Source organism: Halichoerus grypus, chromosome 12, assembly GCF_964656455.1.
Source record: "Halichoerus grypus chromosome 12, mHalGry1.hap1.1, whole genome shotgun sequence".
NCBI lineage: Eukaryota > Metazoa > Chordata > Mammalia > Carnivora > Phocidae > Halichoerus > Halichoerus grypus.
The window spans coordinates 74,838,198-74,860,291 of record NC_135723.1 but is presented as its reverse complement, the minus strand read 5'-3'; the positions used below and the strand labels follow the sequence as shown (position 1 = coordinate 74,860,291).

Sequence of the window (22,094 nt, the reverse complement as noted above, 5' to 3'; positions counted from 1 at the left end):
TAAAAAACGTACCACTCTGGTGTGGAATGTTGATAGTGGGGAAGGCTGTGTATATGGGGGTGCAAGGAGTTTATTGGAACTCTGTACCTTCTGCTCAATTTTGCTGTGAACTAAAAACTGCCCTATAATATAAGGTATATTAATTTTTAAAAAAATTAGAATTAGAATAGAGCATGCTCTGAGACTGCCCTCTTGGGGTCATGTGTGAAAACAAACCTCTCCGAATAAGGAAAGACAGGGCTGGAAGACTTAGTAGGGGTCTACTTTCTATCTACCACACCCTGGCCCCTGCATCTTACATGAAGAAACTCTGCAAGGAAGAAAGGGGGACCAAAGAAGCCTCATCAACTAAACGCACCGATTTAAACAAAGAAAAACCACTCAGCTTTTAGAAATACTATTTCCCTTGATGAGATTTGCTCATCAAGAGCTATCAGAAAGCTACCAGTTTCAAATAAATAAATGGACCCTTGCAGAATATACATCCTTTTTGTTCTATTAGCCTCAACTTTCAAACAAAAATAACCTCAAAAGTGTCCTAAGTCGTGAAAGTGGGGAACACAAAAAGATACTTGTATATCTCTGTTCATAAAAGCGTTATTCAACATAATCAAAAGGTGGAAGTATCCTAAGTTGACAAATGAATAAACACAATGTGGTATATCCATACAATGGAATATTCAGCTTTAGGAAGTAAGGAAGCTCTGACGTATGCTGCAAGATGATGAACTGTGAAGACATAAGTGAAATAAGCCAGTTGCAAAAGAACAAATACTCTATGATTCCACTCACACGAGGTACTTAGAGTTGTCACATTCATAGAGACAAAAGGTGGAGTGGAGCAAGATTGCCTGGGCCTGGGAGGAGGGAAGAATAGGAAGTTTTTGTCGAAGGGCTTCAGAGTTTCAGTTTTGCAAGATGGAAAAAGTTCTGTGGAGGGACGATGATGGTGACTGTACCACAATGGGAATGTATGTAAGGCCACTGAATGGTACAGTCAAAAATGGTAAATTTTAGGTTATGTATATTTTACAGTTTTTAAAAAGAAATCATTTTATAAGAGCATCTTAATTCATGTGGGATTCTCAAGAAGCTGGATTTAATGAAATGATTCATGTTTTGTGTCCATGATCCTTAGAGACTCAAGTAAGAGATCAATGAGACATGATTAATGAACACATCTGAAGACAGCTAAGTTTCACACAAATATATGGATTTTATTGGCACATGATATTTTCTTACAGTAATAAATAGAATGCAATCTTAACAGTTAGTTTGGAGTTGGGAAGGCATGTGTCCTTGAGAGGAGCGGTCAGATTCTGTGGTACCGTTTTCTAAGAGGGAGCCTATGTGCTGGCAGGGAATCATACAGATGTGCAAATCTTTGTGAGCCCCGATGCTTCTCTCTACACCATCAAGGTAATTCATAACCTCTGGTCAATAGCCCCCCAATTTTTTTCCTTCAGTCTTAACATATCATAAAAATAGTTAGTGCCATAAAAAGCCAACATTTCAAATATAAAATTCTTTTAATACAAATATAATTCATAATATAATCATCTTAAAATACAGCCATTTATGAGTTTGAAATATTAAAATAAATATTTCCTAGAGAAAGTTTTCTTTGCATCACCAACTTAAAAAAAAAGAAGTATATAAAACGAATTGATTGACTCTTCCCTGTGTCTCCCATTATCTGTCCCACCCAGTCTACACAGTAGGAAATGCCTAGAGCAAGCCTGAAACTACACAACCTTACCCTCTATATACCTCCATCTTTGGATTTCATGTACATCTACCATCAGCGCCCACAGCCTATCTGCTTACATACTCTCTTCCCAGAGCTTCTGGGGGCAAGAAGGATTGCCTGTGCCAATTCGCGTTAAAGCATTTTTTTCTAGCCATCCTTCCGTTCAAAGGTCTTAGGAGCCTGTTACTTTCTGGAAGCTGGGGAAAGTCATGTCAACTTCTGCATCGAGGGAATTATCCTGTCCCCCACACGGGACTGTAACAGCCCTCCTTCTGGGTAAGGGATGTATTCTAACTGTCTGAATTATTTGGATTTCTGGCAAAGCAGTGAGTGGTATCAACACGGATTTCCCCGATCAGGAAGTTCTCTCTCCCGATACCCAGATGTTATGCGGTATATATTTGGATGAGCTGACTTGTGACTCTTGCAGTATCCTAATTGTGCTTTGAAACAGAACAGTCTGAATACAGAAGAGATGACAGAGTTGTGTTTTTAAATATCTTGGGGAGAGTAGAGAAAAAGAGATATAAACTTATATAAATCACTAAAGTTTCCAATTATCTTTACTTGATCATATCTCTAAGTAGTATGATTACAGTTCTCCTCCAATACTACAAATTAGCAAGTCTCACTAAACAGTAAGTTGAAAAATTACGCTGGCTGACGTGGATGGCCACCTTTCCAAGTGCCACCAAGAGGAAAAAGTTTTCAGGAAGATCTGGCTTGCAAACACAAGCGGTAAATCTTCAAGGATCTGAAGTACCTTTCACACAATTTGACCACTGCCAGGAAGCCACTTATCCAGACCCGATCTGAGCGTCCTTAATTCCTCTTATCAAAATTTTTCCTTTTAAAAATAAACATTACTCATCCTTGTTTTCTGAAGCAGAAACCGTGTTCTCCTCCAATTTCACAAGCGACCATCCCGTGCCAATATTTGTAGTGCTCTCTAAAGCCTTGTTTCTTGCACCTCTTCTTCCGTCTCCTCCTTCAGAGCGGCGATTTTGGACCGAGACTTGTGCCGGCTTGAGTTCCGGTGCGGGAAGACCCTCAGCCGGTCCGAGGGGCTGATGGCCTGCCGCAAGATGCTCTTCTCGCTCAGCAGCTTCTGGATGGAATCGTACTGCCACACCTTGTTCTCCTCTATGACCTAGGGAAGTGGCCGTTAGTGAGGTCTCGGACAGAAGGCAGGGCGGACCAGAGCCAGGACAGAAAGTGGCAGAGGCTCAGAGGAAGAAAAAAAGCCAAAAAGAAAACAGGCGTCCACAGGCTGGCACCGTGAACAGTGAGGTATCTCATTTCAATGGGGAGTCCTCTTGCTTTATGGAGCTTCTCCATTTGTGAAAGTAGCTATAACTTTCTACTTAGCAACTCGAGTTTTGTTTGTTTGTTTTTTAATTGGCATAGGACTGAGCAATGTGCTTCTTCAGAGAACTTTAAAGGAACTAACATTGCTTGGTAAGCCAGAATGATCTTTGATACATCCCCATATACAACCTTAAAAATGAATAAATCCACAGCACGGTAAAAGAGTTGAGCCTCTTCAACAGGGGGCTTGAAGCTTAACAATTCCAAATGGGTGAGGATGTGCCTGAGTTTAATATGCCTCCCTCACATGTTCAAGTGGAGCGAACCCGAGGCCAGATGATAGAAGGGCTTTACCCAATCTCCTGAACCTGGCCACAGCAGGGCAAGAGGCTGTGCGCTGGCCCCCTAATTTGTCTCTCGAAGCTTATTGGTAATAACAATCCTTCGGTAAGAAAAGCATTTACCTCCAGGAGCCTCAAAAACCTTAATAGAAATGACGTGCTACATCACCCTCAGAACTTCCTTGTGATTAAACCCGAGGGAATTTGTAAACATCACTTGAAAGAATCTGTGACACTTTTGAAAGCACAGTAAGAAGGTGGATGGGAGAGGCACTTACCCGGGCTCCGAACAACGACTAGAGGAATGAAATGAGTCTTTCAAACTATTGCATTAAAACCACACATTGGGTTGCAAGATAATGCAGGCCTGTCCTGGACCCCATCCAAGGGACACTTAGTGATTAAAAAGCATCAGGACTTAGACTTTATTATGACTTGATCCCCAAATAAAGAATTCAAATGTACAGATGTTTCAATTTATTAGTGTAACTTAAAATATGCTGCTATTTTAGACTTACTGGATTCCAACCTCACCTCAGAGCTCAAATTAGTGCAGCTCTTTTGAGTAAAGCTGGACAGCTGTGTGACACTTATTTTAAGGAAGAACTTGTACATTGTTGTGTTGTGATTTGCAGGAACTCCCATATAAGACATGGTTAACAAGAAGTAAAGGAGAAATGAGATCTTAAGCAAATTATAAGCTCACCAAAAATCGCTGACATTCCAACAGAGCTTCTATCCTGTGTTCACACAGTATTACTGTGCAATCTGCAAATGCTTGTTTTAGGGTTCTTCGAATGATTTGGTATGTTCTAGAAAAGAAAGAAAATACCACATGTAACAACACAGAATGTCAATAATCTGCCTTTACCTTTGATGACATACCTATTGTCCTGTCGATTTAGTTCTTTAAATTACTTACCTTTTTTTAAATACTTTTATGGACATAGTGTTGATATAGAGTCGGCCACAATCGGCTTTTCAACCATGGGGAAGATTCTAAGTTTTCATAAATAAACAGGACAGATATTTTGAAGAAAATTTCACAAGTGAGTACATTTTATTATCATGTGGAGTCACGAGAGGTTCTTTTGTGCTATAAAAATTTCTTATCATATAAACGACATAGAAAGGAAAATCATAAGAATCAGATTATGCCTACGTAACTAAATATTTCCTCATGTGTTGGGCGCCTGGGTGGCTCAGTTGGTTAAGCGACTGCCTTCGGCTCAGGTCATGATCCTGGAGTCCCGGGATCGAGTCCCACATCGGGCTCCCTGCTCAGCAGGGAGTCTGCTTCTCCCTCTGACCCTCCCCCCTCTCATGTGCTCTCTCTCTCTCTCTCTCTCAAATAAATAAATAAAATCTTTAAAATAAATAAATAAATAAATAAATAAATATTTCCTCATGTGTTGACAAGGGGATGAGTTTGTAAGAAATTCCAAAATTACACTCAGAAGAGAACGCAGGGCTCTTATACCAGGAAATAAGCACTTGTGCTCATGTCAAGCAGTGACTTTTCCATTGGGCAATCATTTCATATCCTGGGGGGGAGGGGTGGCCTCCACTTGCAGACATGACCACCTAATGGGAATTTGTGTCAATATGAAGTAGGCATCAAAGATTCTGCTCCCATCATGCTATTAAGTAGCAGGAATTCTGAAACTCACATTGGATCCAAATGAGCACTGGGTTCATCAAGCAGCAAGATCTTTGCCTTACTGAGAACAGATCTGGCCAAGCACATCAACTGCTTGTGGCCGTGGCTTAGGACGTAACCACCATCCACCAGGACAAAATCGAGCTTCCCAGGAAACTGCTCTATCACAGATCTGAGTCCAACCTGCAGAAAAGAAAGAGGGAAAACACTGTGCTTAGAAAGGAAATTTAGATACCACAAGGTTAAAGACACTTGAGAGGTTGAAAGTTTAGATCTCGTATCAACAACCTACCACTCCTACTATTTGGTTTTGATTCAACAAAAGTCTACATATAATCTTGGCAGCTCTAAAGGATAAGCCTATGACTTGTTTCAGCTCTGTACTTCATTCAGGAAATTTTCAGTGAGTGTTTATTCTGTGCCAGATGTTCCACATAGGGATCGAAGAAATGGTAAATGGCACATGGCCCCTGCAAGGCTCAGGATTTATAAAGACATACACAAATAATTACAATCGAATATGCTAGAAAAGATAGTATGTATATAATGCAGTTATCTGCTATATTACAACAGATTCTTTTATTCTACCTTCCATTCCCTACTCGGTCATAATACAGCATGAAAGGTAACAGAAAATAATCAATTGGGGAGCTTCCTCAATTCATAAAAACCTTTTTTTTAAAGAAATTGATGAAATGATGAAGTAAAAGAAAAGTTAAAATAGTGGTATATAACTAGGAGATTTAAAGGTGCTTAGATCTTGAGGTGGAATATGAGAGTTGTGTTAGGGCCAATGGCTTATTGTTTTAAGCTAGGTAGGAAATAATAAGATGAAAATGTGAACAAGATATAGAAACAAATCCCTTCAAAATAAGACAAAAATGATTTAAGCCTTGGCTCTTATCACTTATTCAGGTAAGTGTACATTAATACTTCTTTTTTGCCAAATATTCCTGAGTGTTTGAGGGCCAACAAGATACATGGATGATGGTCCCTACTCTCGGAGAACCTGGGATTTAGTACTGAGAAGGAAGATATAATACTAATTGTAATACAGGCAGATTGGGATAATGGCTTTAGGAAAGACTCCTGAGTTCAGTGATGAATTCACAGATGGCCCATATCACCATGTTTGATCAGCAAATACTGTGTGTCCATGAAAGGTATTGTGGTGATACTTCTTTTCTTGACTGGGCTCTCATTAAAGCAATCTCACTTTGTGAGAATTCATTAATTTTGAAGAGTTTCTGAGATGGTAGGGAATGTAAACATATTAATTAGACAAGGGGGTTTACTCTGATGTATCCTGGAAGACTCAAATGTAAAACTACTTTCAGATCCAAGGATCTGAGAATGTGAATAAAGACACTGGGTAGGAGTCAGAGGACCTGTGTTCTTTCTTTCCATCTTCATCTTTTTGCTTTTTCTTGGTCTCAGCCTGTGAACCTGCGACAGTCTCTGCCATCACTTACCTCTGGGTTCTCCTTTAGCTATTATTCCATATCTTCCCCCTTTGTAGAAATCTCAAAAAAATTAGCTTGCATCTGTTGTCTCTACCGCCTCACAACAGAGAACATTTTTTCCTTCTTGAACATCTATTCCTTGGCTTATGAGAAGCCATACTCTATGACCACTTATTATCATGTATGGGCACCTCTCCCTCTTCCTGTCCCTTGAATATTGGTCTTCCTCACTCCTAACTCTCCAAACTCTCCTTCTGAGAACTCATTCATTCTTAGGGTATTGATGACCACTAATAAGCTAATGCTTTTTCAAATCTTTATCTCTAGCTCCGGCCATATTCCAAATATTTCTTAAATTCTTCTCCTGGCTAGCCCCATCGCGGCGGCTATCATTATCCCTTAAGCTTCACACTGTAAATCCCAAGTGGTCGATCTGTCAATTGACCACACAAACACCGCAGGGATCCTTCTAAAATACATATTTGACCATTTCATTTCTCTGTTTAAAATCTCTTCCTGACAGAATAAAAACCGAGCTCTCTCACGAGACATAAAAGGCATCCAGAATCGAGTCCCCTCCACCCTTGCTTCCAGCAGCACCAAACAGCTTATAGTTCCCTACACACCGTGACGTACCCTTCTGAATACCCCTGATCATCCTCTAGGGCAGCCAGGCACATAGCCATGGTAGGATCTGTGTAAGTTTCCCCTGTTAGACTGCTTCCTGAGGGTAAAAACATATGCTTTTTAGCTCTATGTCCCTTGTGCCAATACTGGGAGCGCTGTCAGCTTTGACAGTCATTCATTTGTTCAACAAGTATGTACTGAGCCCCTGGAATGCTGGCCAAAAAAAAAAAACCCAAACATGGTTTTGATGAATGCAAAAATGAATCCAAACTTAAGAAGGACAACTGATAAGTGAACAAGTGCTGATTTTGTTCTGCCAATATAGAGTGCCATCTAAGACAGGCCACGTCCCATCTGTGTGCTTCCCTGTTCTCATCTTTAAGACTCTTTAAAATCCCTTAAAAATAGAAGTATAAAATTAGAAGTTCCTTAACACTGATAAGGATTTTTATTTTATTTTATTTTATTAGGTTATGTTAATCACCATACATTACATCATTAGTTTTTGATGTAGTGTTCCATGATTCATTGTTTGTGTATAACACCCAGTGCCCCATTCAATACATGCCCTCTTTTTTTTTTTTTTTTTTAATTTTAAGTCAAATTAACTATCAGGAAAAGTACAGATTAGATGGATGTTAACAAGGCTTATCGCAGTGATCGTTTCACATTGTATACAATTATCAAATCATTATGTTGTACACTTGAAACTAATACAGTGTTATATGTCAATTATACTTCAATTAAAAAGTACTGGTTAAAGATTGGAGTTCTGGAGTCCAACAGAAGTGGCTTCGCATCTGCACTGCTCCACTCATTTGCAGGTGGTATCAGGTCTAAGTCTCGTTTATCTTACTTGAAAAAAATGCGGAAAATAATAGTATGGACTTCAAAGGACTGTACCACAGATTAAGTGAGATAATTTCTGGAAAGAGGTTGCCACACAGTGCAGGTACAGAGAACAGCATGAGAAAAAGCCTCCGGGGGTCAGAGAGCACATGGTAAGTATCTAATCCATCCTAACTACTAGTACAACTTGGGAAATCCCAAGGGCAGGGGCCTGGTCCTGAAACACTACCTGGTATGACAAGATTTGTTAAGATTTTTGCCTTCAGAAGTTGCCTTGGAAGGTACATTAGCAGGAAGTACTGCAACATTATTAATTTATATCATACCTCTAACAACAGGTTGAGATATCGGTGGAAATGTGGTGGCATGTACAGTATTCTCCCTCGAGATCCGCACCAATCATATCATCATTTCCCAAGCCCTCTTACTGTATTATATTGTGTGTGTGTGTGTGTTTTCCCAAATGAAACTATTTCTTAAGTAAATAATTAAGTACCTAAATACTTATCACTGTCAATATTTGGAGAACAAAATTATAAAAAATAAATGACAGTGAGACAGACCAATCCAGGGTCTATTTGGCAACATTCCTAACTCACTGTTTTACTCACTATCAAGTATAGTAAAAAAAAAAAAAATTTTTAATCACATTTACTAGAGAAAGATCAACATGAATTAGTAAAACTTTAAGCTTTGAAGTAAGTGAACATTTGACAAATTTATCAATTACCTAATTTCCACTGGATATTGTGGTAGGTTTTGGAGAGAAAATAGGAAGCAAGACAGACTAATAATTGTTTTTGAAAAGATACAAAGTTATTACCATAACTCTAGGTGTAACCAACTTTATGTGCTGGTAAGAATGGCTTAAATTAGCCTAAAGATTATTTGAATGTAAATGACTGCTCAGTCATGCATTCTTTAATAGGCTCTTAATGAGGGTTTATTAAATTCTAGGTACTATGGGAGACCTGGGGATTCAAAGATGAATCACACTAGGCCCTGCCTTGAAGAAATTCATGGTCCAGGTGAGGAGAAAAATAGTAAGTGAGAAATTACTGTTCAAAGTGCTGTGAGAAAAAAAAATTGAAAAGGTGATTGCCATAGAGATAATCTAATTTAGTAATTTAGTAGCAGAATTCTTTGTATGTTAATATATACACATTAATATATCCATATATATTCCTGATATAATGTTAATGACATATATCACAAATTATTTTTCAGTAGATTTAAAGTAAATATAAATTTTAGCTTATCCCTGTCCAAGCGAAGGTAAATTAAAATTTACTAGAATCCAAACATTTCTAATTAGTTTTATTCCAACTTGGCCTGAAAAATAAATACAAGCATCCACAGTTTGTGGATATAAAAAACTTTACAAGAAACGAATTTGCCAGCTTAATGCAGTTGAGCTGATAAATCCTGTATTTGCAAGGAAAAAATTGTTTTGTGACACATCAAACTAAAAAAAAGGTACTACGGTCTGTAAGGGACCAGACATTTTCTTCAAAATGTTGACTCTGCTATTGCCACACTCTGGAATGGTATTGTGGAGCAAGAGTTTGCTCTTGTGACAAGAAAACATGGGGGAAAAAAAACAGAAGTGAATTATGGTTGGACGGAATAGTCCATTAGCCGGCAGTTATAAAAATAGACACTCTCAACTCCTCTAGGCCCTCCTTTTGTCGCTCGGCAGGTTTTCCAGGGCAGATTTTCAGCTTAAGAGGCCATTGCGTCTCCTATTTAGCTTGCTCTTTAAAACAACTTACCTGACTATCAATGTGTTAGGAAGAGAACTATGTTATAAGTTACCGAAAAAGCCAACAACTGCCAAAAAAGCCTTCATTCTAAAACCAAGAGATGTTGGGGCGCCTGGGTGGCTCAGATGGTTAAGCGTCCGCCTTCGGCTCAGGTCATGATCCCGGGGTCCTGGGATCGAGCCCCGCGTCAGGCTCCATGCTCAGCAGGGAGCCTGCTTCTCCCTCTCCCTCTGCCTCTCTCCCTGCTCATGCTTTCTCTCTCTCTCTCTGTATCTCTGTGTCTCAAATGAATAAATAAAATCTTAAAAAAAAATAAAAATAAAAAAATAAAACCAAGAGATGCGCTGCTTAGAACACAGACAACGAAGACAGTGGTAAGAGCCGGTGAACCCGAAGTCCAAGGAGGGAGCTGCTCAAGCACCCGCGAGCCCGAGACGTCTCGAGGCTCAGTGTCCTCATTGCCAATGGCAGCACCTGCCCAGCCGTGGGCTTAGCTCCATGCTATAGCATACGCGAATCGCTTGTTTATTCATTTCAACAAAGGAATCAAATCATTCATTTAAAAAAAATGAATTAAGCCATTTATGTGTTCGTTCAACCAACCAATATTTACTGACCACCATCCACATCCCAACACTACTGTAAGCACGGGAAATACTGCAGCAAATGGGACAGTATCCCTGCCCTCAAGGAACTTACAATCCGATGGGGAACATGAACAAGTTAAGAGGTGAGTCTATCCCGTGTGAAGAAGGCCACGGAAGGGCTGAGGGTACAGGGCACAGCAAGGAGGGGCTCCTCCTCAGGACTGGAGCATCAGGGCAGGTTGCCGGAAGAAGAGATATATAAGAAGAGACCTGACTGATGAGGAGGAGCAGGGAAGGAAGGGCTGGCAGGGTTTCCCAGGTACAGAGAAAAGCATGAGAAAAAGCCTCCGGGGGTCAGAGAGCACATGGTGCTGTAGAGGAACTGGATCACGGTAAGCAGGGGGAGGCTGGAGCATGAGTTTAGAGAGGCAAGCAAAGATCAAACCATGAAGGACCTTGGAAGCCACTGTAAGCAGGGTGGACTTCATTTAAAGGATGACAAAGAACCCTAGGAAGGGGAGAACCAAGTGATCAGACAGGGTTAAGAAAGATCACCAGAGCTACAAAGAGCAGACTGAACTGGAGGAAGCCAATGAGAGGGAAACCAGCTAGCAGCCTATTTAAAACATCCACATGAGAGTTGGTAGTGGTGTCAGATGGGGATGGAAACATTCTAGATATGTGCAGGAGCTGGCATTAACAGGACCTGACAGGCGGAGAGGGGTGAAGAAATCGGGAGTCAAGAATAAGTCCCAGGTCTTGGCTTTGGGCACCTAGAAGGTGCTGATAACATTTGCTGGAATTAGGTACACAGGACAGCTGTGTGCATTGGGGCAGAGAAAGTGACTGTGGAAACAAGGTGCTCGTCCATGCTGAGATGTCAGGTAGGGAGCTGACAGGCAGATTTGGGAGTCACAGCATCGTGGTATTAGTTAGAACCAAGAGGTGGTGTGAAATTTCCCAGGAAGAAGAAGTAAAATAGGACTTATTATAAGGGCAAACACCAACATTTAAGAGATGGCTAGGTGAAGATCAGATGGAAATAGGATCAGAATAGCTAACAGTCACTTGATACCTATTATTTGCCAGGCACTGTGCTTGCCCATTATATGTGTAAGTCTGAAAAGTTACAACAACCCTACCAATTTATTGAGCCACAATGTTAGGGGGTCTATTTTTTTTTTCCTCTTGGGATTCAGTCTCTTGAAATTCTCTTTGGTCTACACAGATGATAAAGTCAGTGCTCCTGGGGAGAAGCTATCTGGCTCTGAGTCATTTGGAGATGGGAAAATTAGACCATCTCGGTCCAAGGTCTCAAATAGAAACCCGCTTCCCCTCCTTTGGACTTGCTTTAAATTCATCCACAGAATGATGAGGCTCAGCATGCCAAGATGAAGGTATGGCCTAGGGCACAAAGGGAAAGGAAGCTATTTATGTTAGCTTTGTTTCTGAGTCTTAGAAGTAGGAACTAGGCACAATCCTCATGGCTTCACAAAATCTAGTCCAGATCAGCAAGAATAAGGTTTCACACTGGTGTATGGGGCCAAATGCAAGGGACGAATAAAGTGTTTCTTGGCCTGGTGTTGTCATCATGTGTACTTCTGATTTTCATTTGATGGAAAGCGTAATTAAGAAGGAGGCGCTGTTGAGATAAGATTCAGGTGTTTGGCTAACCTGTTGTTACTCAGTTCATTTCCCTGTATTGACACAAGTCATACCAAGGTCACAGAGAGGACTAGATGAGATGCCACGTGTCCTGGTTTGCCCCAGACAGTACTGGTTTATGCCTTTCGTCCCAGTATCCTGTGCAGATAGAAACTGACACATCCCAAAGTGTTCCTGTTTGGATAAATTATACGAACAACCACGTGGACAAAAGCCCAGGACTTGTAACTTTTAAACCAATGATTTTCTGCTTCTCTGCTCTTCTGGACTGTTGCTTATTTGTATGCTATATTTGGGCCTCCTCAACAGAAAGTTTTCATTACTACTCAAAACACATGACATGAATGTAAGGACAGCATCATTTTGGTTTATGAATAGCAAAGTATTTTTTAAAATCAGCAAAAAAGAGCTAAATATGAGTTGATCAAATGAAAATCTAGACAGGTAAAATTTATGCATTATGTCGATATTTAAAATTTTAACCATGCCTTCTAAAATTTTAGATTATTTTTATGATCCTGATTCCTGTAAATTTTATTGCGACTTGGCAATAGTTGCAGATTTTATAAAGTCTAATATCTCCTTCCCCAGTTTCTGTCCCACCACATTGTGTTCCTATAGCTCATTCTCTGCAGTCACATCAAAGATCTTCAAATGCACCACTTGCAATTTAGTTAATGTTTTCTTTAAAACCCCTGTTTGTTGGGTAATAAGGAAACTTTGATAATAAAAATAGTTAATCTAAGTGTATTTTATGAGGGGCATATTAAGGTTGGGCACTCAGTGGGTAAGTGTTTAACACTCACGAGCCCGTCAAAGCTCCTGGCAAGATCCAGTCTGAAGGGAGGCACAAAAGGGAAGAACGTTTGGGATAAACAGAATTGGGCTACAATAAAGACCAAAACTATGGGAAATAGTGAAATAAAGTTGTTCTCTAAGAAGACCTTTGAATCTCAATGTTCTTAGGTCCCGTAATTATAGTCTGCCATCAACCAGGGCTTTGGATGTAAGCCTCAAATTTAATGAAATAGAACAGTTTATGTTCCCTTTTTCTTTCTTATAATGCCTCTATGTCCAAAAACAATTGGTTTACAGCCAGGGTATTCTGTTAAGGAAACCAAGAATTTCACTCCCTGCGCTCTAAATTCTTCCATATGATGCCTTCAACTACAGTCACCTATTGGGTAAATACAGGGTATTACTTAAGAATTTTGATTCCATTTTAATCCATATATTTCTAATATGGCCCTACTGACCTCAAGGGATGGTGCACACCACAACTAGGTCATGTGACTTTTTGCCTAGAAAGGCTCATAGCCACATCCCCTGAAAGCAAGTGACTCCTGGTGACTTCCAGAGAAGACTGCGGCCATTTGCAGGTGTGCTAGAAGGATCGTCATTTCTAAACTCATGCTTCCTAGAGAAGTATATCATGTTATGCCAAGGCCTCTCCTAGTGCTGGGAATGCTTCAGAACCAGACAGTGGGTGGATGAGAAGGTGTGGAGAGACGATCTTTAGAATCACAAATAATCCTGGTGCCCTGTAAGGTGCCTGGGTCTCTCCCAGCTTGTGTCTCACTGATGTACTCTGGAAGGGAAGAAGGCTAACACAGTGCTACTCTCTGGGGTCTGAGAGTTGGGAGACTCACCACGGAGGAAGAGGGAGGCCTAGTCCAAAGTACTGGGGGCTCCAGGTGTGTTAGTGTTCTCTAAAGTTATACACGTACGTACAGGCATAAAGGTAAGTGTGTAAAACTATCTCAGCTATGACAACCACTCTTGTGCGCATATGAGCTACTTCTTTCAAAATTATTTCAGTAGGCATCCTTACCTCATCTGCAACTTTCCATATTTCTTGATCATTCCACTGTCCATAGGGATCCAAGTTTTTTCTAAATGTTCCAGAGAATATAAATACTTTCTAGAGCAATAAAGAAAAGAGGAAAGTATGAATAACCTAAACATCTTTGCATGTTTCCATTATTTTACTGCAAAATACCTGAAGCAGAAAAAATACTTTAAAATAATAACAAATGTCCATGTACTTACCATCTAGTTTTCTTAAATTTTATTTTATTTTATTTTTGAAGATTTATTTATTTACTTGAAAGAGAGAGAGCAGGGAGGAGGGGCAGAGGGAGAGGGAAAGTCTTAAGCAGACTCCACACTGAGCACAGAGCCCAACTTGGGGCTCGATCTCAGGACCCTGAGACCATGACCTGAGCCAAAACCAAGAGTCAGATGCTTAACCGACTGTGCCACCTAGGCACCCCTGGTTTTCTTAAATTTTAAGATTTTATCATAGTTGCTTTGTGTCTTCTTTAAAGAAATAAACATTACAGCTACATTAGAAGCCCCTAGTGAACACTTATCTCATTCCAATGTCCTTAGGATCAGGAAACAGATCATTGTAAGTTGTGGGAAATTAAAATTTTGTTTTATACCTAGCACTTTTCCTTATTAAGAGCAAATATAATAGAAAATTGAAGAGTTAAAAAATTATGTTTATGAGTTATAATTAACTCGTTAGAACAAATTCCTATTTTGTTCACATAGTTTCCTTGGATTCCTTTGATAAGTCTAGCTTCCTAAAGGATTTTGAGATTGTTTGAATGTATAGACATTTTATTTAAACACCCATGTTCGTCTGGTCTATAAACCAAGGCACACCTCGACTTGTACAACCAGGAGAAAGCCACAACTTAGAAATCAGTGAAAAAGTGGAAATCAAATATTTGTCTAAGTGAATGCATGTACCAGATGAGATGGATCCTGCTGAGCTGACAAAATGACCATCTAATACCCAGCAAGGAGAAATGCACAACTATCACCCTGAGACACTCTCCTTGCCATATCACTGTCTACTCAGGTCTGCCCGTGGGGCTAAAAAAATGTTTTAAAAGAAAATCACTGTCTCAGAAGTGCTGATGTCACAATACTAATATTCAGTCCTCTCTCTGTGCATATGGGTGAACTGAAAAATACTTTTGATGTTAACACTCAGAATAATATTTTCTTTGCCTTTTTCCTTTTGCCTTTGATTAATATCCAGTAAAGAGAATTGAGAACTACACTTTTTGAAGTCTTAGTTTTCACAAATTGCCTTACACTGAGGGAGAAAGCTCAGTGTCCATCTGATCCGTTAGAAACTGCACAAGACAGGTGGGTATCTGTGCCTCTTGGGCAGAACACGAGTATCCTCACCATGGCAGTCAAGTTCAAAGAAGGTCACATTAAAGACCTCATTCCCCAGGGCACAGTTTATGGCTTAAAGAACAATGTTGTACCAAATATCTGAGCAACCATCTGGAGAAGGCAACAAGACTTATGCTGGTAGGTCTTAACCTGCATCAAAATCATCTTCCTGGGGTGCCTGGGTGGCTCAGTTGGTTAAGTGTCTGACTCTTGAGTGTCTGACTCTTGATTTCGGCTCAGGTCATGATCTCAGGTCATGAGACTGAGCCCGGCCTTGGCCTTGGCTCCGCGCTGAGCATGGAGCCTTCTTAAGATTCTCTCTCTCCCTCTCCCTCCGCCCCTCCCCCCCCCTCGCTTGTGCTCCCGTGCTTCCTCTCTCTTAAAAAAAAAACCATCTTCCTTAGGGGCACTTACATTGCTTTATAATATAAGGGATGAATATATGACTCATGAGACGATGGATTATTTGTGCATCTTCCTCCAAGCTTCCCAGGAAATGAAAGTAATGTCCAAATAAGCTAAAGAGAGCAGACAGACAAAGAGCACTATCGGGGAATTCTGATAAACGAAGAATCAAATACGAAGTGGCCCTGAAAACTTGAGTCAATTCATTATTTAAGCAACTGGGTTTATTTAGTACCTAAAGTTCAAAGGCTTACCAAGGGAATTTTGCTGTTTACTGTTTTTTACATTTTTTAAAAAAGTATTGTGATTCTTTATATAAAAGGTTTCCTGCATTACTGAGAAAGACAGGAAATAACCACTGTGAGGGGTTACCAAATAACAGACCATGCGTGACACGCTTTGGAGAAATTATCTCCACCGGGAACCAAGCAGATGGAACACAGAGCTTCGTTTTACGACAGATTTGCCGTATGCCAGGTAAGGCTCTTGACATGCATTATCTCTTTTCATCTTCCCATCAGCCTAACGAAATAAATCCTATCATGGCCCACGAAGAAATCGCAGCTGGGAGAACTTCAGTGACTTTTCCAACATCACTTAGCTAGTAGATTGTAGAGCTAGAATTCAAACCCAAGGGTGTTTGTTTCCAAATGTGTGCTCTTTACCACCCCAGCAAAATGTCTCAAGTCCTAGGCAAACCAGTTTTTATTCCTGATCTGGGGCTCAGGAATGATTAAAGGTTGGGCAGAAGCAGCCCAATGGGTCTATAAAGAGCCCATCAGTGCTTAGCGGCATAGCCTTTGTGTCAGCATCACTAGCCATCCCCCGGTGAAAGGCTCAGTTCCTGCACCATGAAGGGAGAGGCTTGCTTCCTCTTCCTAGCCAGAACCCGAGTTGGAAGGGTTTTTATACAGGTCACAGTGTCTTTGTAACCTTCAAGGATATTTACACATCCAGTGGAACAGAACAATAGGAAATTTTAATTTGGCCAAATGGAATAATGTCATTATTCTGGAGGACCATGGGTGGAGGCCAAAGGTATCATGACAACAAAGCAGCCACAGAAGTGATTAAAGGTAATGTGGCTTGCAAAGATGCTGTTAACAATGCAGCTCTACGAACAGGAACCCACGCTCTTTGAGCCTCACTGTTCTCACTGTCAAATGGGGAAATGCCACCTTTCTTCTCAAACCTACTCTACCTATAGGCTTTTCCATTTTGATAAGTGTATGGCAACTTCACTTCCTCAATCCAGAAATTTTAGAGTCATCCATGACTTCTTTCTCCCTGATCCTCCCAAATGGAATCAATCATCAGTCCTGTGGATTTTCCCCTCAAATATATCTCAAATCCAGTTATTTCTCCATCCCTACTGCCACCATATAGTTCAAAACACCAATATCGCTCTCTGGAACACTGCAAGAACCTTTTAATCGATTTCTTTCTTCTCACTCCTGCTTCCCTTCTATTTTTATTTAGCAACCAAAGCAATTGTTACACATCTCAATTGGATTATCATTAACCTTTTGAAAAACCTTTGGCTTTCCATTACACTCAAGGCAAAATGTAAAATCCTTAAGATGGCCTGCAGACCCTATATGACTTAGCCGCCCCCCTACTTCTTCTGGCTCATTTTAGTGCCCTGCTCTATCACCTCCCTTTTTCACCCCAGCCACATGGCTTTATTTCACTTCCTCAGTTTCTTTATAATCTATTCAATTCTTTCATCCTGCTTAAGAATCTCAGCCTGTCCATTCTTCCCATGGCCAATCTTTAAAGGAATAATACTAACTACCCATTAAAACTTTGATCTTTTTATGTCATTGTTGAGAAATGGCATGCCCAATTTAATCTCATAATAGCTTAATAATTCATATATAATACTTATCAAGTGTTTGGCAATGTTATATGTTCATTTTATTTAAAATAGATATATATTCAAAATTGTGAAGGAAGAAAGCTGTGGAAATTCGACATCTAATAGGCTTAGATATAGTGGATTTGAGACCACCCAGAAATTCTGTAGGTCCTTTGTTTACAGTTGATTGTCTAGCATTAAAGTAATGCTTTCATTTTAATTCTAAAAAATTAACTGAATGGACCAGTCCAGTTAGAATGATTTCATACAATTAACTACACATTTCATTCCTGTCTTATAAATAGCATCTCTTCCTTTTAGAGGTGCCAGCCAGTGTCTTAGTTCTGTTTTCTAAACTGTTTGAAGTTTCCACAAAGGCATCTCTAAAGACGAGAGGCCCTTGCAGTTCACCTATGTCCTTTTCCCAGGTTTACAAATGAAACAGCCAAGGCCCCAAGAAGTTATGTGGCTTGGCCAAGGTGACACAGTCAGATGGATTATACAGCAAAAAATACAGCTGAAACTAAAAATCACAATGATCCTCTATTTTAAGAAACTATTCACCAATAGGAAAATGAGGATGTGTAAATATTTGATTATTTATTTAATGTCATGGATTATGGATAAAGAGCAATTCTTAGGACTCCAGGAAGAATAAAGAAAGCACCATTGTTCACCAGCTGACTAATGTCTTTCCTGAAGCTGATTCCTCAACTCCTCAACTCAGTGGAGACCGCCAAGCCTACATGGGGTGCTCTGAGTGGCTCACATCCCACTGAAGCAGGCAGTATGCTTTAGCCTTGGATGTCAAATGAAACAAAAAAGCAATTTGGCTTCCATGGTGATTGAATATAGCATAAACTAAATAAGCGGGAGGAATGACTCCTTATCCTTATGTTTATAGTGCTGCTTTGTTTTGGCCAGAAGGGAAATATATATACACATATATCATGTAAAGTTCTATTAAAATGGGGCTCCAATGCTTATAGGCAGCAGAGTGGCTGTGATCTTACCTTCTGGCAATGTCTGCAAAATTTTATTATAAGTTGAATCTATACAATAAAAATCTATTCAATTCAAACAAATCAAGATTCTAAGGTTACATTATAGAATATCTAAAAATAAGTGTCGTTTGGCTTTTAAGAATATCTATTAACGAGAACAAGCTGAACAAAGTATTAGTCAAACATGTTTAAGATTTAGAATAGAGAATAATTTTATAATGTTAATGTACATATTATTTATTTATATGTAAATGACTGCATGTAAGACGTTCAAATATTTGGTTCCTGCAAAGTCGTTTCATGCTTCACAACCTTTTATACTACAACTTTCCAGTATACACTTTGTAGGGATAGCGTTTTAAAAAATGATTTCCAGATCCGACAAAATTGTTAAAATTTTCAAATTTTTCAGCTCAGAAATAGTAACGTCATACTAATATCCATACTAGTTATTTTTCTCTTCTCTCTTTTTTTTCCTAAGCAAACTCTACCCCCAACGTGGGGCGCAAACTCACCACCCTGAGAATAAGAACCCCACGCACTACCCACTGAGCCAGCCAGGCACCCCTTCTCTTTTCCCTTGAATTTCGCACCCCGCCCCCACTGTAGTCTTCGCTAGAGTCCAGGACCCTACCACAGCACAGCTGGGGAGTTTCTCAGCCCATCTGGCCGCCTCTCGCCCGCTCCCTCCCAGAAGTCCCTCCCCCACACGCTGCTGTCGGCAGCAGGCCCTTCCGCCATCCCTTCACCCTGCACTTCCTGGCTCAGAAAAACTCAACTCCTTCCTCACCGGGCCATCTCAGTACTTATCAAGTCTTTCCCCCTTTGCCCTAATACTCCCTATCACATGGACTCCCCTGGCCTTTGCGCCCCTACTCTTTCTAACCCTCTTCTCTGTACTTCTTCCTAATATCCCTGTCTGGGATCCTGGAATATCCTTTCCACCACACCCTGCCCCCAACCTTTCTAAAACCTACAAACGTCATGGCCCATTATGACCCACCTTAACTACCGCCTTCTCTGTGAAATTGCCCGTACTCATTTGTTGCCACCAGTGGGAGGAGGAAAGAAGGAAGGATACAGCGACAGTGAGCCGAGGGAAGCAGCAACGACAAGCGCTTCCGCCTGTCCTCACCCTCCTAAGAAGTGCCCACAGCGCCCCCTTGACTCATAACTATATCTAATTAACTGTCTTTGGTTTATCATTTTCGTTTCTTCTTTTGGTCTCTGACTTCAATTTTGAACTTCTCACTGGAAGCTCATAGGTGGGATTGGGACCTCAATACCTTTCACATAACTATAGAATCTATAGCATAGAGAATTATAGTACGCTATAATTTTAAGCATATAGGAGTTTCACAACTAATTATTTAATTGCTATTTATTATTACACTGAATGAGAACTGCTGCACTCCCGATTCCATTGCTCGAATCTAGAGATACGTGTTTTGGCCCTATCTGAGACCCGGCAAAAGCCGTTCCAGCTCTGTGGTGGACAGTCCTATGTGGGCATGGATTATTTTCCGGTCATAAGGTCTCATTGCAAGTAAAACCATTTACTTGAAACAGCTTGCAGCCTTTTAAAGTCGTAATTGAAGTTTTACAAACACATTTAAAAACTGTTTCTCTGTCTTTCAGGAATAAAGTGCTCAACAAAGTTCAAAGCTAATAAACAATTGCAAGTCTTGATGTTCGAATTGCCTAAGGCAATGGGGTTCTGACTGGAGGCCACACTACCTCCTCTCCTTGCCCTCAGACAGAGCTCACCGGTAAAGCAGGACAGATTAAGGAAGGCTCCACCTTGAAATGTGCACAGTAGCCTTTTTTCTAGGCTGGTGCATTCTCCAAGATTGCTTTCTAGCTACAGGAGAGAATGCCATGCACGCGCGCGACCACACACACACACACACACACACACACACACAGCAAGAATTTACTGAAACTAATGATATCTTGTGACTCTACAGCTGATGTCTCAGGATCACTATGAAGGAGAGAAAAAGTTTTTCTTCGAAGTTTGTTCCTGTTTCATGTGTCTCAAAATAAGTGACTACTTGACCCAGAGATATCTGATGATTCCATGTCAGAGATGCCCTTGCAAGGTCGGAAAGATGGAAGGAAGAAAGATGGAAAAGCAAACAAAAAACAGTTCTTCTTGGATTTTTTACCCTTTCTTCCTTCTTCTTCTTCTTCTTTTTTTTTTTTTTTAAGATCAAACTCCAGGCAAAGAAGAAAAAATTACTTAATTTGAACTTCTAAAGGAAAGTTAGGAAAATAAAAGCATCTCCTAGTTAGGATATTAAAAGGGCATGAGGAGACTGCCCTCTCTCTTTCTCGGTCATTCACTTAATGTTCTCAAGATGTCACTGTAGAAAAAGTAGTACATTCTGTCTACAGATACCCCTGTGATACTAGGAGACAGTCCCAGAAACAGGGTCATAAAAATGTAGAATGAGATGCATCTATATTAGCATGATCATGTAGTTTTGAAGGCATATCTCAAAGTATTTCTTGTTTAGTTGATATAATTTTATAAAGCTTGAAGCCACAGAAGAGGGGAAATGAAATAAAGGCAAGTTTGGAAGATTTACTTCAGCAGAAAGAGAAGATAAAGAATTTTCATAACTGGTTCATTCAGTTTTCCTCCAGGTCTTGCATATTTAGGTTCCTTAAATAGAACACATAATTTTTAATAAATCTATCACATGGCAGATAAACTAAAGGATCCCCAGTGAAATTGAAATTATTTTTTAGAGCTGTACTTATGCTAATGCATAGATTTGTGTGAATAAGGACCAAAAAAAAAAAAAAATCTTCACTACTGCAGTTAGAAATGGGACCGGGAGACTTAGAGTCAAATGAACAGCAACGTGTCTTAGACAACCGGACAACCAGATTCTATTCCATGTTCTTCAACATTGTTATCTTGCCTAAGGCTATCACCTCGGGATACTCGTATTCCCAGTGTTTCTCTACCTTTAACCATCTGACAATCTTTTCTTTCTTTCTGAAAAACAATACTGTTTTTCAAAAGTTCGACCAGGATTAAGCTTCTGGCAATATGGCAAAGTCTAGACAAAAAAATTAAAAGCATCAATCCAGCAGCTACAATATTTAGTGCCTCATTAGGTGAAAAAAAGCAAATGTTCCACACTAAGGTAATCTATCAAGAAATACAAGCTTTTTTCTCAGGCTAGATTTATAGTCCATCTATCTGGAGATGCTCCTGGCATTTTAATTTTGTGTTAAATGTGGAGAATTGTTTAGAATGTGCTGGTGGAATGGATTCAGCCCATTAGTACAAAGGGAGCAATGTGGTAACTAAAGCAGTGAATATGCCCACAGAGAAGAAAGCAAATGCCAGTAGAAGTGCAACACGTGCCTTTCAGATTTGGCTCTAGTAACGACATTCCTTGGTTTCCACTGAGATCATTTTAAACTGGAACTGCTGCTATTTCTCTCATATGTAAGAAATCCTCTTCTACAATGACACACAAAGAATGCTACTAAGCCAGGGAAGCTAGAGATCCTTTGTGACCCAAATCAAAGAGTGACATTTAAAAAAAAAAAAAAAAAAAAAGCTACAGATTAATCTGACATGGTTCATTTTATGCAAAGA

The 22,094-nt window shown here is 40.0% G+C and overlaps 1 protein-coding gene across 1 annotated transcript in view; it reads right to left on the bottom strand.

Moving 5' to 3' along the window:
* Nucleotides 1–1,196: 1,196 nt before the first annotated feature.
* The window catches only part of CFTR (CF transmembrane conductance regulator), a 165,199-nt gene continuing 144,301 nt past the window's right edge, over nucleotides 1,197–22,094 (bottom strand). The window contains exons 25-28 of the mRNA XM_078059826.1: nucleotides 13,845–13,934; nucleotides 5,070–5,242; nucleotides 4,106–4,211; nucleotides 1,197–2,900 (exon numbers count right to left, since the gene is read on the bottom strand). Of these exons, the coding sequence (XP_077915952.1) occupies nucleotides 2,700–2,900; nucleotides 4,106–4,211; nucleotides 5,070–5,242; nucleotides 13,845–13,934 (570 nt within the window). The 3' untranslated portion in view covers nucleotides 1,197–2,699. The remainder of the gene's footprint in view (nucleotides 2,901–4,105; nucleotides 4,212–5,069; nucleotides 5,243–13,844; nucleotides 13,935–22,094) is intronic.